The sequence below is a fragment of the Furipterus horrens genome, unplaced genomic scaffold (assembly GCF_987537825.1).
Source record: "Furipterus horrens unplaced genomic scaffold, mFurHor1.1.pri manual_scaffold_6, whole genome shotgun sequence".
NCBI lineage: Eukaryota > Metazoa > Chordata > Mammalia > Chiroptera > Furipteridae > Furipterus > Furipterus horrens.
This window is the reverse complement of record NW_028327176.1, coordinates 86,528,212-86,543,777: the sequence shown is the minus strand read 5'-3', so window position 1 is coordinate 86,543,777 and position 15,566 is coordinate 86,528,212. Positions and strand designations below refer to the sequence as shown.

Genomic DNA, 15,566 nt, shown 5'->3' with positions numbered 1-15,566 from the left:
TAGCCTTTTCTGAAAGCACTAACCCTTTCATTCTTGCAGCTTCAGCACCACCGGCATTCAGGCAATTTGCCTTCACAGATCTTGGATTAGCACTCTCAGGTCAGAACTCTCCTAAATTCTCTATAGATCTCTGCATATTGTGCTGCTAGAACCACTTAAATTTAAAAACAAACAAACAAATAAACCCTGCAGTTGCCTAATGTTGTCCCTTTCCTCACTCCCAGCATGCAAATTATGGGGCAGCAATCTGTCTCATTCTGGGCTGGAGACCAGCTAGTGGGACTTTGGAAAGAGCTTGAACCTAGGTGAACCAGGAAAGGGGAAAGAAGGATGTGAGATCATGAAATATCGGATCAGTTCCCTTTTACCATTTCCACATCTCCTTCCCACCTCCCTTTCTAGTTGCCCAGGGAGACCTCCAAATTTATTTTGGGTAGGCTCCAAAGAATCTCTGGTCCTTGTCCTGGGAGCCCCTCATGCTGGTCCCTCAGGGAAGCAGGGCTTTCCAGTAAGGATAGTCCTGAGCAAACCTAAGAGCTAGGTTTGCAGAGCTGAGACTGAGGTCCCACAATAGGGTTCAAGCAGGTTGAATAGTCTGGGAAGATAAAAGTCATCCTTTTATCTTGAAGTCAGTCAATACAACCACTGTTACCATGCTTAATAATTGGATTCTATTGATAGAACAGGCTTCTGACTTCATCCCTACACCTCAACTTAGCATGAGTTTATTGTGAAATAAAAAGCAATATAGGAAATTCGATAAAATATGTTGACTGAATATATACTCTTTATGGAAACATTCAAGAGGGAGCAAATGGCAAGAGATGAAGAAAAGAAGGAAAAAAAATAAAAAGCAGAGGCAGCGGAACACAATTCCAAGAGCTGGGAAGAGCATGGAGGAAAACGCGCAGTGTTAGTTGTGCTGGAGATCAGTTACTGTGGAAGGCAGTTGTACAAACCAAGACGGCACTCAGTCTGACTCCTGAAATCATTACAATGTTCAAAGAGGATGGGACAGGATAGAGCTGGGGCTTGGACTAAGGGAGAAAAGTAAATCAAAAGACAGACTGGCTCAAACAAGCCTCAAGGGTCAGACAGGGAACAGGTCAGGGACTCTCCCAAAAGGTTGATGATCAGCAAGTCCACATACTATGTAAACTGCCTACTGATGTAGCAGGGTGGGGGGTGTACTGCATGTTCAGGGCCACTTTCCCAGTCTCAGCCAGACTGCAGTCAAGCAGATAAGCCAGGCCTCCTTCTTACAGCATTTAGGGTTATTTTCAAGTCAGGTTATATAGGAAACTATCCTAAGGTGCCTCCAAAGGTACAATGTCAGAAACCTTTCTTTCCCCGATTTAATCTTTATTGTATTTTTTTCCATTACCATTTAGTCCTCTTATACCCACCTCCACCCAGCAATCACCAGTTGTCCATATCCATGAATCCTTTTTCCTCAATCCCTCCACCCCTCAACCCCCCCCCCGTTATCATCCTGCTTTCCATTTATGAGTCTGTCCCCATTGTCCTTGTTATTTCAATCTGCTCATTAGATTCTACATGTGAGCTCATACAGTATTTGTCTCTCTCTGACTGGCTTATTTCACTTAGCATAGTGTTCTGGTCCATCCACACTGTTGGCGAAGGGTAAAATTTTCCTTTATGGCCAAGTAGCATTCCATTGTATAAAAGTCCCCTAGTTGCTTAATCCACTCATCTGTTGATGGGATACTTGGGCTGCTTCCCTATCTTGGCAATTGTAAACACTGCCATAAAGGTATGCTTATGTTCTTTTGAATTAAGTGTTTTGAGTTCCTCTGGATATATTCCTAGAAGTGGGATCACTGGATGGAAAGGCAGGTCCATTTTTAATTTTTTGAGGTATCTCCATACTGCTTTCCACAGTGGCTGCACAAGTCTGCATTCCTACCAACAGGGCGACAGGGTTCCCTTTCCTCCACATCCTAGCCAGTGCTTGAGAAACTCACCTTTTAATAGTTAAAACTTTTTACAATTAAAAAAATTTTAAGAGTATATGAACATAAGGGGATTGCAGCTACAGTCTGTCTTGAGTCTATTAACTAAGCCCTGGACAGGCAGATGGGTAGGTTAGTGTTATCCCAATACACCAAGGTTAGGATTTGAACTCTGGTCAGGGTACATACGATAAGCAACCATTAATGAATAAAACAAATCGATGTTCTCTCTCCTTTCCTAAAAGATTTTCCAAAAAATTTAAAAACAATGGTTCTACAATAATATATGTAGCCTCCTCCCCAAATTAACCCAACTTTAACTTGAAATTCCTTCTGAAACGTTACATACTCTTGGAGTCAGCTGAAGCCTGGCAACCCTATTAACAATGTTGATCCTCAACAGCCCTGCTCAGCTCCTGTAGTCAGGCCTATGGCTTGTTTCATGGGAGTCAATCCATCTCATGTTTGGGTCTTCTTTTCTTGCTGCCTTTCACTTTCCCAAGAACTCAGTCTTCTTTCCCAAAGAACCCTGCTTGTCATGATTTGCCTGTAGTCCCAGACATGCATCTGTATGAAACTGTAACCTCAACATTTATTCCAAGACTTGGATTCCTGTCCCACAACAAAACTCTATAAAATACTTGTAGTTTTCAAAATATTTTCTAACACTCAAGAGGACCAGAATTCAAAAGGAAGTTGAGGTCACTCACAACTCTTAAGTTGGCCAAAAAGCCCAGTCAAGGTTCTCTTCTCTTTTAATACTAAGTAAAGGACTTTGCAAGTTCTCAATCCTGGCTGCACATCCATCTTCTCAGCTTCTAAAAATTGTTGCCAAGGCCCCAATTTGCTGAGAATTCATAACCACGGAATCCAGAAATAAATGCAGCTTTTAAAAGCTCTGCAAGTCCTAATATGTAATGAGGGCTGGAGAATCATGGCTTTCAAAATCTTCACTATACCTCCACCCTATACCTTGTTTCTTTCAACATTATTTATGGTATAAACCATTTGCTTTATTCCCAATTCACAGCCTTATTTCAAAATTCAGTTTTCCTACTATGCCCCATTGTACTAAATGTCTTATTCTGTAAAGCCCAAATTTCAGAACTCACATGTCCCAGATCCCTGAACTAGCAGCCCCTCTCCCCCTGAAGCAAGAGAAGGGCTACAACTTATGGAGGTGCTTTTGTGATTTGAACTTGGTGAGAATTGCTGTCATGCTCTGAAATGGCATACTAATAAACTATGCAGGGCTCTCTCAACCTGCAATTTGAAACTAAAGTGGCAAATCATACAAGTAGGCAGATGCCCAATGCCCTAAAGTACCTGCTGTTGGCTACTTCCCATCCCCTTCACACAGTGTATTCAATCTACACACCCACTCAGCAGAGGAAAACTTCAGCCTCCCCTCAAGTCTTGAGATCTAAACTCCTGATTAAGGCATGCATGAGCCAGGTTTGCTTTTCTTCCTCTAAACCACAGCAAATCATGAACCTAAAGGTTATTTTGATGGACTCGCTTTACAAGGAGCAGATGTATATACTTTTATGACATCAACACCCTATGGGGGTGTGTGTATAAAACCCAAGACAATCTAACTACATGATGGCTCTGCCTTTTTCTCATCTCAAAAATAATTGCATCAAAATTCTCAAGACAATTCTACCATGATTTATTTCTTAAGTACCATAGAAACAACATTAAGGTAAGTCAAACTTGAATAATACTTTCTTTATTTACAAGTTAGAATCAACAGACAATCCAGGGGACCAAATGGGTAGATGACAGAAACCCCCAGGGGCCCCAATTTGAGAAAAAGGGAAAACGGAGTAGAAAAATGTCAACGTAAAAAATGAGCTCCCCCTTCTTCCCTCCCCATGGAGGCTGAGGGTGACCATGTCCCCTCTACCCTCAGCTTTACCTAGCTTAAAATAAATTAGAACCAATCAACCTCAAAACTGGGCCTTTACAAGTAAACAGGGTAGCTATGGCCTCAGGTAACCCCCTATTAGGGTCTTTGCCCACTCAGTCTACCTGCCCTGCCTCAAGACATTTTGAATGGAGGCTCTATGCCCAAGAGGCCACTTTCTATGGGGCTGGGAACTCAACCTTATTTTGTCCATTGTTCCCTCCTTCAGTAAATGTCCCTGCATCCCTACCCCGGCAGAGCCAGCTCTCCTACAGTGCAGGTAGGGGGTGAGATGAGGAAGCGGCACAGCAAGGGGGGAAGGGGTGGGGCAGGGTGGTCTAAGGGTCCGGTCCTGCGGAGCCTCCTGCCCCATCTGGCCTGGCCCCTTAGCCTGAGTCTGAATCACTGGTGTCTGAAGAGGAGGAAGATGAAGATGAGGAGCTGGAGTCTGAGCTAGAGCTGGAAGCGCTGAGGCGTGACACTGCTACTTGCTGAGCAGACAAGGACTCTGTTTTCTCACTTGCTGCATAACAAAGTTAAAAATGTGTTAATTCTGATCTCCATTTGTGAAGACAAGACAGTAGGGCAAAATACAGTGAACTTACAGTGGTTTACAGGATACTCACCTTTTTTGGGGGGCTTTTTGGTGGAATTGAGCTGCCCACTAACATCTTGTAACCGCTTTTCTAGTTCCCGCTTCTTCTCCAAAGCGAGTTCCTCCTTTGTCTTTCCCACAGGTTTTTTAATGGCTAGAAAAAGAAAGCATACATCTTAGTGTTATCGCACCCTGGTGTGGCCAAGTTCCTTTCTTGAACACCGACCCCTTTTCCAAATTGTCCTCAGAATCTCATGAAGACGGGTGGACCACATTTATACTCACTGTAGGGCTTCCGAGGTTTCTTTCGAAGGCAGGAAAGAACATAACGTTCTAGCTCTCTAAGCGTGGATGGCTTAAGTGTTTCAAAATCAATCTCAATCTCTTCTGGGTTTGAGTCACGTAAAGAGGGCTCTCTGGCTTGGATTATGTGCACAACTCGACCCAGCTTCTCCCCAGGTAATTTGTTGATGTCCAGGCTCAACTGCCGCTTCTCATCATAACTCATGGGCCGACTTTCTTCCTCCTCCTCCGAATCATAGCCTGTAGGCAGAGTAGGTGGGGCCATCTTCGTGGTCTTTTTTGGCAATCTATGGGCAAAAAAACCCCTCTCAATTAGAGAAGCATCCTTAACCTCTCCCAGTATGTTCCCACTGCTCAATCCAATAATTTGGACTTCCTACCTGGCGTGCAGCTTGGTTTCCCATTAAGGCAAAGGAGTGAGTCAGAGCTGGGACACTACATTAGGGAATGCCAACCATTTAACATTTAATTTGGGCTTTGAAAATTAGATATAAATATGCTGGCATCAGTACATCTATCTTATTGTTCCCTAAAGCACTACTAACCTACCCCACACCCCACCATGGAAAACAAGAACAAACAAGGATGGACTCACTGGTTTACAGAATGGGATATAGACCTTGGGCCAAATCTGGCCTGCCACTTGTTTAAATGAAGTTTTATTGGAAGATACATTCATGTTCTCATCTTTATTGCCTAAAGCTCCTTTTGTACTGTCCCATCAGAGCTGAGTAGCTTAAGAGACCCTGTGGCCCTCAAAAAGTCCATCCCTGTCACCCAGCCACTTAAAGGAAACGTTTGTTGACCCCTGGCTTAGGGAAAGCTTTGCAAGGAATGGAAGAAAGCTTTCTCCCGTTACAACTCACTTAGTGCCACTTCCTCCAGAAGGTCCAAAGCCAGGGGGACCTAGTGCAGCAGCATTGCCACTTGCTTTCTTGGACTTCTTGGGCTGAGAGAGACGGGGTGCCCGAAGGCCCTTGTCATCTTCGTCTACCCCGGATCGGCCTCGATGCTTCTCAGCCTTCCGTTTCTTCTTCTTCTCCTTTTTCTCTCTCTTCCGCTTGGGCTTGGATATTGGGCCTTGGGACAGGGCAGCCAGTTGCTCGTGTACAGCCCGAAGCTAGAGGGGAAACAGAATCAAGATGTGAAATGGGAAAAACACATAAAGTAAAGCAATTTAAAAAGAATATTAGGAAAACAGGAGGCATAATCAAAGACAGGACATGAATGTCTTAGTAAACTCATTAGTGACAAATATACCTGTTCCTGTAACTCAGCCAAGCGATGAGCCCTTTCTTCCTCAGAGTCAGAGCTTTCACTCTCTTCTTCATCTTCTTCATCTTCCTCCTCCTCTTCTTCCGAAGAGCTCTCGCTACTACTTTCCTCACTAGAAGACTCCGAGGATGATTTGGCCAAGCCAGTAGGCAAGGCAGTAGAGACTGGTAGCGGCCCTGGTTCCAGTGGTTCATCTGGCATCTTGGCATAACGGAACTCAAATACATCCTAGAAAAAGAGGCAGACTCAAAACTATGCTGGGGGAATAGTGCCCCAATTATACCCAGCTACCTGGTGATGGCGCACCATTTTACAACTATAAAGATTAGGAGATCCTCATATTGAGATTATGCAGTGCAGGTGACAAGTCTCCCCAGACCCATTTATTTCCCAAACCCCAACGTTGACACTCACCTGTAACTTTCTTGCCATGGCCACAACATCGTGGTCTGGGGGATTGTACTTGTAGCAGTTGGAGAACATGAGCCGCACATCAGCAGCAAACTCCTGGGCATCGCGGTAATCACGGTTCTCCATCTTCCGCTGCAGAAGGAGGCAGCATCAGAAGCTGCATAGGCAGGGAGACTCACCATTCCCTGCCAACCCCAGACAGAGCAAGAGCAGCCCTCTCAAAAGCATATTGGGGATGACTTTAAGGATTTGTGCCCCGAAGTCAAAGGAATTTGGGTGGATTGAAGAAATATCTATGTCTAGAAGAAAAATCATTTCTAAGTGACAGGGGAGGATCAGCAGCCTCTATCCTTCACCTCTTAACTTCCCTGAGTATCTTCAATAAGTAGGACTTAACTGTATACAAGTAGTGTTGTTCTGAATATAAAACCCACCATATAAACTCCAGAAATTACGGACTCTTTATCAAGTACTTGCCCAATTGCCACATTACTATTTCGTAAAATCCTAAGAACCAATGATTGCTACATGCCCCCAAGGAGAAGTTACTGATAATATTTATTGATCCCTAGGCTGTAATCACTGCCTGAGCATCCCATCTGCCCCATGCAGTGGATACCTTGACAGTGCTGAGGTCCATGGGGTGCTTAATGATGTCATGGTAATCATGCAGGCCAAGGGCAGAAGCATCCACTGGTTTATAGAAAGGCCAGGCATAGGCAGCATGCTTCTTAGAAAGTAACTCCTTCAAAATGCCATTGCAATGTTTCAACTGTTCAGACAGCTTTCCTTTCTTGGAGCTCTGGTGTTGTTGCTGAGAGTCAGGCAAGTCTTTGCGTGGGGGCTTAATGGGGCGGCCACTTTCTCTACGCATAGGGGGAAGTCGTGCTGCCTTAGACTCAAGACCCCCAGGGGGGCTAGCTGGAGAACCAGGAGCCAAGATGGCTGTAGGTGTAGGGGTGGTAGTATCTGCTTTCCGCTTCACCCCCTTTTTCTGCAAAAGATAAGACAAAAAAGCCTTTTTCATCTCAGGTCCACTTCATTCAAGCTTTTCCTCCCCATTGTCCAAAAGAAATCCACGGATCTATACCTTGGCAAGGGGCTGGGCTGGGGGAGCTGCAGAGACAGCAAGGAGCGGGGGTCCAGCAGAGTGTAAGGACTTGAGAAGGGGAGAAGAGATGACCGATGGATGGGGAATGTTGAGGACAGTGGTAGGTATCTCAGGAGGTGGAGTATACAGGGCTGTGTGAGATACAGAAGAGACAGCAGGCACCTGATGGGCACTGGTGATACTGCCTTGAAGTGCTAAAAGAGAAAAAAAGATTAGTTTGATCATCTTTCCCATCTTTTGGTCTCCATTAGCAAAACTCCCACTCTTCCTACCTGCCAATTTGGCCCCCTTCTTGTGGCTGTTCTTAGGGATGGTCACCACAAGCTCCTGTTCCTCTTGTGGCATTGATGCCACTTTCTGTAGGAAAATCTTTTCCAGCGTTTGTGCCATCAGGACAATATCATCAGTGGGCTACAGAAAACAAAAAGGTTCAAATGCCAGCAAAAAACCAACCCCCCCCCCAACTTTTTCTCAAAGGAATTCCTAGTACCAGGCATCACCACCACCCCCTTAGATGTGTGTGTCATTGAGCACTAGGAATTTCCTACACTAGGACACCAATTCTCACTGCCTCTCCCAACTCTGCCTTTCATAATACAACAAAGAAAGATAATTCAGAAATAAGGGAAGGAGATCTGACAAGGAAAATAGATCCTGCTCTATTCAGGTCTCTGGAAATTCCTAACAGGGCCACCATCCCCAAGTATGAAGTGTTCTACTTAAATAATCTTTTAACTCTGGATTTCTGAAGCCACATCACTGAGTATAGTGGTACCCTTTCTCAGATTTTCTAGATCCTGACTGAGAACATCTCCTATAGTAAAAGATTTAGACTTCGTGTAGTCAAAACATCTCGTAATAAAAGCACTCTCCCCCCATCTACTAATGAACAGAAAAATACTTACTTTGTTGTAAATGTAACAGTTGGTGAACATGGTATTAAAATCCTGCATACACTCTGAAGCAGCCCAATAATAGTTATTTTCAAGTCTCCTCTTAATAGTCCCCATGTCCATAGGCTGCTTTATAATTTTGTGATAATCCTAAACAAATAAACAAACCTAGGTCAGAACCATTGAAAAATGTATGCCTGTTTTCCTAGGCAAACTACTGACCCCAACACACACTCACATACATACCCCATATCAAAGGAGTACATAAGTCCCCCTAAACTGCGGCCCCAATTAAACTACAGGACAGAAAAAAATGGAATAGGATTCTTAACATCCAGTAGGAGGCCCCTACTGTTCTCCTCTAACCACCCACCTCCCACACCCACTCTGGAAGTTTTCCCATCCTGTGACATTACCTCTGGGGCTGGCTATCCATGGGCTGCATGAGGGAGAGGAAGAAGCTAAGAATTTTTGCCACCGTGGTCCTCTCCCAACCCGGGGTGGGAATCTGTAAAATGGAGCCAGGGCACAAAAGTTAAGGAAGGACACAAGGAGGACACAATGAGAGATGCCAAGATAGCAAAAGGATGGATCAATCACAAAGGACCAAGAATCCAGAAATCTGGTAATGTGGTGGCTATCTGCCCTATGGGGGGAGGGGGGAGGATGGGAAATCCCTAGGGGCCGCAGCATCTATACTAAACAGCCCACCCCCCCCCACGCACACACATTCTTGTTCATTCCCACACCTCCCCGCTCCAACTTCTCAACTCACCGGCAGACCCAGTTTGACGGCATCCACAGGCTGCCGGAAGGGCCATGCAAACTGATGTTTCCACAGAGCCTTCATCACTACCTTGTGCAGGTATTGCAACTGGTTGGTAACCCGTCCTGGCTTTTTGGGATTGGATACCTCTGGGGGTGGTGGGTTGGCAGGAGTCAGTTGTAAGGCTGGCACTGAAGCCATTGTGGGGCTTTCGAATCCCTCATACAACAGGGAAGGCTTTCGAATCCTTTTCCCAGGTGCTGCAGCCTCTGGACCTAGCCCCAGTAACCCTGCATTCCCCTCTCCAGGGAGCCTGGAAGACAAAATTAATGTGGTAATCTCACGGAAAATAAGAGTGCAATTTACACTCTACACCAAGAAATCCAGGCTTGGGACCTAGTGAGAGGTGGGCAAGCTTAACCACAGTATTCAAACACCCTTGGAGATTTATTCTTGTCCCAGCTCCCACGTTTTTTGTTTCCTTGTTTTAGTTCACCTACCTAGGTCCTACCTTTCTAGAATATGATGGGTTCTATCATGTTTTTTACATTGGGGGGGGGGAAGCCCCCAAACGGTTTCTTACAGGGCTTAACAACTCAGAACCTCAGGCTTATGGGGGAAGAGACTTAGGCAAAGTGGGTGGAGCCTATTATTTCAAGCCCCAAGCATGAGAAGGATTTCAGTCACTAGGGGCTTGATGGTTTGCCATGGTGGTTGAGCCTGAGGGAAGAGGAAGGAAATAAATGAAGGAGATTTTCATTAAATGCTGATGGGACAGCTAAGAATCCATTTGGGCAGAAGAGATCAGCCTCCTAAGCTTTGCATAGTTAACGTCAAAGCAGAAAATGAACTAGAAGTCTAACAGAACCCCATACAACTAAAAAATAAAAATAAAATAAAAAAAATTCGGCAAGAAGCATTTGTGGGACTTCACAGCCTGGAATAAGCCAGTTGCCAGCCTTCAGAAATTTTCTGCATACCCTGTCTCCTTCTTCCTCCAAAGAAGGGACGCAAAAAAAAAGAGCCTAGTCAAGGTCAGCAAGTTCCCTCATTAAGAGGGACTGACTCCCCTCCCCCCACCTTGCCAAAAACCATTCCAACGACAGATCCCACTGTAGCATCAACTCTGGAGATCAAAAGCCAACAGTGGTTCAAGTTTACATTCTCTTTGGTGTTCCTCAGGACCAGGTGTTTCTCTGGGCCAAAGATGAAAGAAACCACTACCCTGATATCTCATTGTTTACACCTGAACACAGCTACGCTGGAGAAGCCTTAGCTCCACCCTCTATCCTTGAATGAAACTCAAGGCTATCAAAAATGTTCTCTCTCTCTCTCACACACACACACCCCAACACAAAACCAAACCAGTCACTCAAAAAACAAGCCGGGGTTTAATGACCTACCCTAGACACCAGGGACCCACAGGCTAAAACAATAATCCCTCTATCCTACCCTGGGAATTCCCGTTGCCAGTCTCTGAAGCTGTCACCATGGCAACTCAGTAAGACACTAGATGTGGCCAGGAACACCCCAAAAGGGCTAAACATCAGACCCATTAACCGCAGGACCCGCTGCCCAACGTCCTTCCCCACTACATTCCGGCGCCAACCTAGCTCTGACCGACTCGGTTGAGACTGGGTCATCGCGGGGGAAGTAACAGACATGGACTACCTGCACTCCCTCCGCGCGAAGCGTCTGGGACAGCACCACGGTTTCAAAACCGTCGCTCAATCCCCTCCGCGAGCCCAGTCAATAGCCGCGCCACTTAAAGAGCAACGCGCTCGAGTCTGTATTCCCTCCGAACCCGATGTCCCACAACCCTCGTGCCACAGCTCCCCAACGTCCCCTTCCCGCTCACGGCGACGTACTTGTTGTGGGAAGTCACGTTTTGCAGCATCCTGACAAGAGGGGAACCAGCGCTATACTCAGCCGCGGCAAGTCCGGGTGGCCTCGGTTCCCCTAGTCGCCCCGTACAGCATAACCCGAGTAATGGGGGTGGGGGGGCCGCTGCCCTTGCCCTCTAGGCGACAACCGCCCCCCCACAGGGCAGGCACGAAAGCAGTCCCCTCCGCTGCTTCACGGAAATCTCCCAGCAGCTTGGCGCGCTCCACAAGAGGCGGACAGCGAGAAAATGGCGGCGGCCCCAGCAGAGGTGGGCGAGCGAGGAGACGGGCTCTTCAAACCCTAGGAAGGACCCCGATCCCAGACAGCGTCGTCAATATTGCCCGATGTTGGTCTGCCAGGATCCCCTCTTCCTGCAGGGACCATCCAGGGTGGACGAGATCCCGTTTCGATCTCGATGGAGGCGGATGAACACGGAAAGTGGTTTAGGGAGCCGCCGCCTCCATCTTTGAAATCCTCTTGAGGGCGGAGTAGAGGGGGTGGACAGAATCCGAGGACTGGGCGGGGCCCGAAAAAGGGGAGCTTCAGGGGCTTCTATGGGGTCTGTACTGTCCCCCAGGACTGGTCATAGGCCGAGACGAAGGCCATTTCCAAGAGGATGGACGTGGATTGTAATGGCGGCCCCGACGACTGGAGAGCTCGGTATCAGTAGGCAGTATCCTCCAGCCCGTCCTAGAGCCTGCTCCACTCCAGCGCGAAATGGCGCCGCTAAGCCCCGCGCCAGCCCTTTATATATAGGCAGGGGGGAGGAGCTTCGCCGCTCATGCGCGCCACCGTGCTCGAGATTTCCCCCACCCCCTCCGCGCGCGCTCGCTCGCTCACGCGCGTGAAGAAGTCCAGAGGAAGCAGAAGGAACGCCTCTCCGCGGGAGCATTTTCTATTGGTCAGCTGAAGCCATTATGTCATAAATTTTATTTCCAAAGCGTCAGTCGCCAGGCAGAAGAGTGCTGCATTGGCCCATAGAGAAGCAGCAATCCGCCATATTACTGAGCCAATTGGCTGCGCTGTGGTTCGGCGACTCCAAGGAAAGAGGAGGTTGGCAGGCTGCAGCACCCTCTCCCCACCTTCCTTTCCAACAAAGTCTTCCCAGGCGTCCAGGCCTGGTGCGACTGGAAACTGCCAAACTCGGGCAGGCCGTGCCATTCGTAGCTCCTCCACAGATCAGACCAGCAGAACGGGTGGGGGCCGGCGTAGCCAACCTTGGCCGCCAGGGTGTGGCCGTAGGTCGCCTGGCGAATGGTTGTTTTCGACAGCGAGACCGCTGCGGTGATGAATCTGAAATGAGGAAGAAGACGCCATCTTAAAAGCCACGGCCTGACACTGGAAAACAGCTAAGGGATCCGGAACGCAGCGAGATCGTGATCTAACGTCCCTATGTTCCACAATAAAAACCAACCAACCAACCCACAGGCTTGCTGGAGTCTTAAAATCGTCCCTGCCTTTCCCCAGGTCAAATAACCAACCGAAAAGCAAAACATTCCTCAATCTATTTTTGAACTCCCCAAAGCTTTTATCAACAAAGTAACCAAACCTAGAACACATTCCAAACACCTGCATCCCAAGCGCATCTCCGGTCCCTACCCACTCATACGTTGTTAACCAATACAAATACCTGCCTTCTCAACAAAACTTCGGCAGCCCTGAAGTGGGAGCAAAATCCTCAGAAATTCCTAAGAAGCCCACCTCCTCCCCAAATTTCATTCCAGTGTCTGGCTCAGAGCTGAAAAGAATTAAGTCCTGCGAATCAGGGTGAACACCCTCCCCTACCGAGAGCTCGGACTTTCCCCGACCCTGCCCGTCTCCCCCATCCCAAGGGGCCTGCCCGCACCCCTCTTAGGGTTCCTCCGCTGTGGGGGCAAATGGGCCCCCATCCCCCCACCAAGGTCCGGAGTCCTCCCCACGGAGCGGCTGGTCCATCGGTCAGCACCAGGGAGGAGGGCGAGCGGAGGAGGCGGCCGCTGCGGCTCACTAGCCCTCCCCCTCCTTCTCTCCCCTTCTCCCCTCCCCCCGGGCCGTCCGCCTCCGAGGAGGGGCAGGAGCCATTTTGGGAGCTGTTTCGCCCCCTCCCCCATCTGTTTATCTGAATAAGGCTAGACTACGGATGAATAAAGAGCCAGAGCATAACATCAAGGTCAGGATCTCTAGAGCCATCGCTGGGGCTCCCTGTCCCTTTGCGGGAGAATAAATACCACCACTTCCCCTTTTCTGGGTACCAAGGAAGAAAACAGACTGCAAAATCAGAAGGGAAATTCAATCAAGTCCACGAATATAAGAGCTTCCTTCCCTCGGGAAGGCTCCCGATGGCCTAGATCCTTGAGTTCCAACCACGTCACCCTCCCTCTGCAGTAGTTCTTGAGCCCCAACGTCGTTACTGCGTCTAAAACGGCCATCGCTCTGTCTTCACGACCTCCCGAGTTAGGGAAACCCTGCGGAGGAAATGCACCCCGAGAAAGAAGATTCACCGCCCCCCTCCGCTCCCGCCAGGGATCAGGTCTCGGCCCCAAAAGTACATGCGGGCCCACCGCTGCAGCAGGGAGGGCAATGACACAGCAACTTTGCAGAAGCCTCCCTTCCCCCAGTGGCCCAGCCTCCCAAATCTGCTTTTCTCCAACCGGGACCATACAAATCTGCACAGCCACCAGCAAAGAAAGAAAAACAGGAGGCCGAGAAAACACTGAGTCTTACAGAAAGCGAAAGGGCAGCCAGACATTACCCTGGCTTGCTTCCCTGAATTCCGGAAAATCACTGCTCCCCGCTGCCTCCCAACCCTCCCTTCCCCCACATGAGTCACACAGGAGGCTACAGCTACCCAGTAATTTGGAAAAGTAACTCTTCCCCCCTTCCCGTTCCCTCCCCCGCTATACACAAGGAGAAAACTGTTAGAAATGGGGGAGGGGAATAGAGGTGAAACACCACCCTGGAGAAACCCGAAACCTTGTGAGCTCTGAAATCATCCCAGGTCCTAAGCCTCGCTCCCTCCAGTTTCAGACGCCCTCCCAGCACTGACCTTGGGCCTGGTGTCTGCTCCTAAGCAGACCCCGAGCTTTCAGCCTAAGACCCCAACAGGGCAACGAAAGTTTGGACAGAAAGCTCCATAGGCCGTGTCCATGTGAATGCACACAATTTTGATAACCAACACGAAGCGTAACCTCTAGCATGCCCTATGATGACTGCGAGCTTCCAACCGCTGACACAAAGAGAGCATAGAAATGCTCTTTCTATAGTCTGTGGAGAAAGGTAGTGGGCGCCTGTGAACAATCTCAGTTCACACCCCAGGATGCCCACTAACCCTTCACACCCATGAGTAGATACAATCACTTCCACTTCTCAACCCACTAGGTCACGCTCCCCCCGATCCCGGCCCTGGCCGCCAAAAGTAAACCTTACCTGACTCTGGGTTTCCTTACCGCCGGGGAACGAAGGGAATTGCATTGTGCTTGGGGGGGGGGGCTAGGGGGGCACACCGCTCCAAGCCCCTTTGCCCTCCGATTGGTATGGAGGCCTGAGGTTGGCCATTCCCCTCCCCCATCAGAGATGCCCTCTCCCGCTCGCCCCTACTCACGCTCCCATTGGTTGTGAAATACTTGAAGGACAAACCCACCCTCAGGATTCTACTCTGAACCCCAAGAATCTCCCTCCCGGACTCCCCACCACTGGTTAAGCACGTAAATGACTGGCAACATCCCCGCCTAAGGGCCCCTTCTTACCTGGATTCTGGGACCTTCCGGGGGGATCCAATGTTCCCCTCGGCTTGGTGCGGGGGGAGAATGTGATCCGGGGAGTCACCCCCCCCACCCCGGAAACTGAAGCTGTTGGGGGAGGGGGCGTAGCCCCCAGCCCCTCCCTTCCCGATCGAGTGGGGGGTGGGGAAATCCTCTGGGCCCCGAGGCCACGTCAGCAACACCCAGATTGGCTGAGCCGGGTCACGTGCCAGCTGTGCCTCTCCTTCCCCTCTACCGGGCCGAACCAGTTTTCCGAAGGTTCCTGGGGGTCGTTCAAGGGGCCAGGGGAACTGTATGGCCCAGGTCTATTTCCAGAGACTCAGAGTGCTCGAATGCAGCTGTTTCTCTATAACCCCCAGCTTCCTACCCCGCTGTCGCCGACCTTGTCCCCGCCCCCCAACGCCTCTTCTTACGGATTGAACATGGCTGCCGTAACCCGGAAACGTTGCACTGCGCAGGCGCAAGGGTGCGACCAGCTTTGGAGAGGGGGAAAGGAGCGCTGGAGGGGCAGGGAGAGTGGCAGAGAGAGTGGTAGAGCGCAGGCGTCGTTACAGGCACCTCAGCTCTCGGGGCGCTTCGGGAAGCGCTCGACGGGTGGGGCGAAAGCCGGCTGTGTCCACGGACCTCCGGCTTCTCTGATCTTTTCCGCAGTGCCTGCGGCCACCAGGGCGGCGTGACTCGTTTGCTTTTCCGCAGGTTTCCGGTG

The 15,566-nt window shown here is 49.1% G+C and overlaps 1 protein-coding gene across 5 annotated transcripts; it reads right to left on the bottom strand.

The window, feature by feature from the left end:
- Positions 1 to 3,689: 3,689 nt before the first annotated feature.
- Positions 3,690 to 15,197, bottom strand: BRD2 (bromodomain containing 2). Of its 5 annotated transcripts, none has more exons than XM_090282183.1 (13): positions 14,846 to 15,197; positions 11,105 to 12,413; positions 9,246 to 9,549; positions 8,483 to 8,620; positions 7,850 to 7,988; positions 7,557 to 7,771; positions 7,086 to 7,460; positions 6,470 to 6,598; positions 6,041 to 6,283; positions 5,647 to 5,900; positions 4,763 to 5,067; positions 4,509 to 4,631; positions 3,690 to 4,405 (listed from the first exon to the last, which is right to left on the bottom strand). In XM_090282183.1, exons 2-13 carry the CDS (start codon positions 11,131 to 11,133, stop codon positions 4,269 to 4,271), a joined length of 2,391 nt encoding a protein of 796 aa, XP_090138309.1. In that variant the 5' UTR covers positions 11,134 to 12,413; positions 14,846 to 15,197; the 3' UTR covers positions 3,690 to 4,268. The 5 variants fall into 5 exon arrangements, with proteins under 5 accessions (XP_090138309.1, XP_090138311.1, XP_090138308.1 ...); XM_090282185.1 differs by lacking the exon at positions 14,846 to 15,197 and adding an exon at positions 14,526 to 14,594; XM_090282182.1 differs by lacking the exon at positions 14,846 to 15,197 and adding an exon at positions 12,967 to 13,119.
- Between the last annotated feature and the right edge of the window lie 369 nt (positions 15,198 to 15,566).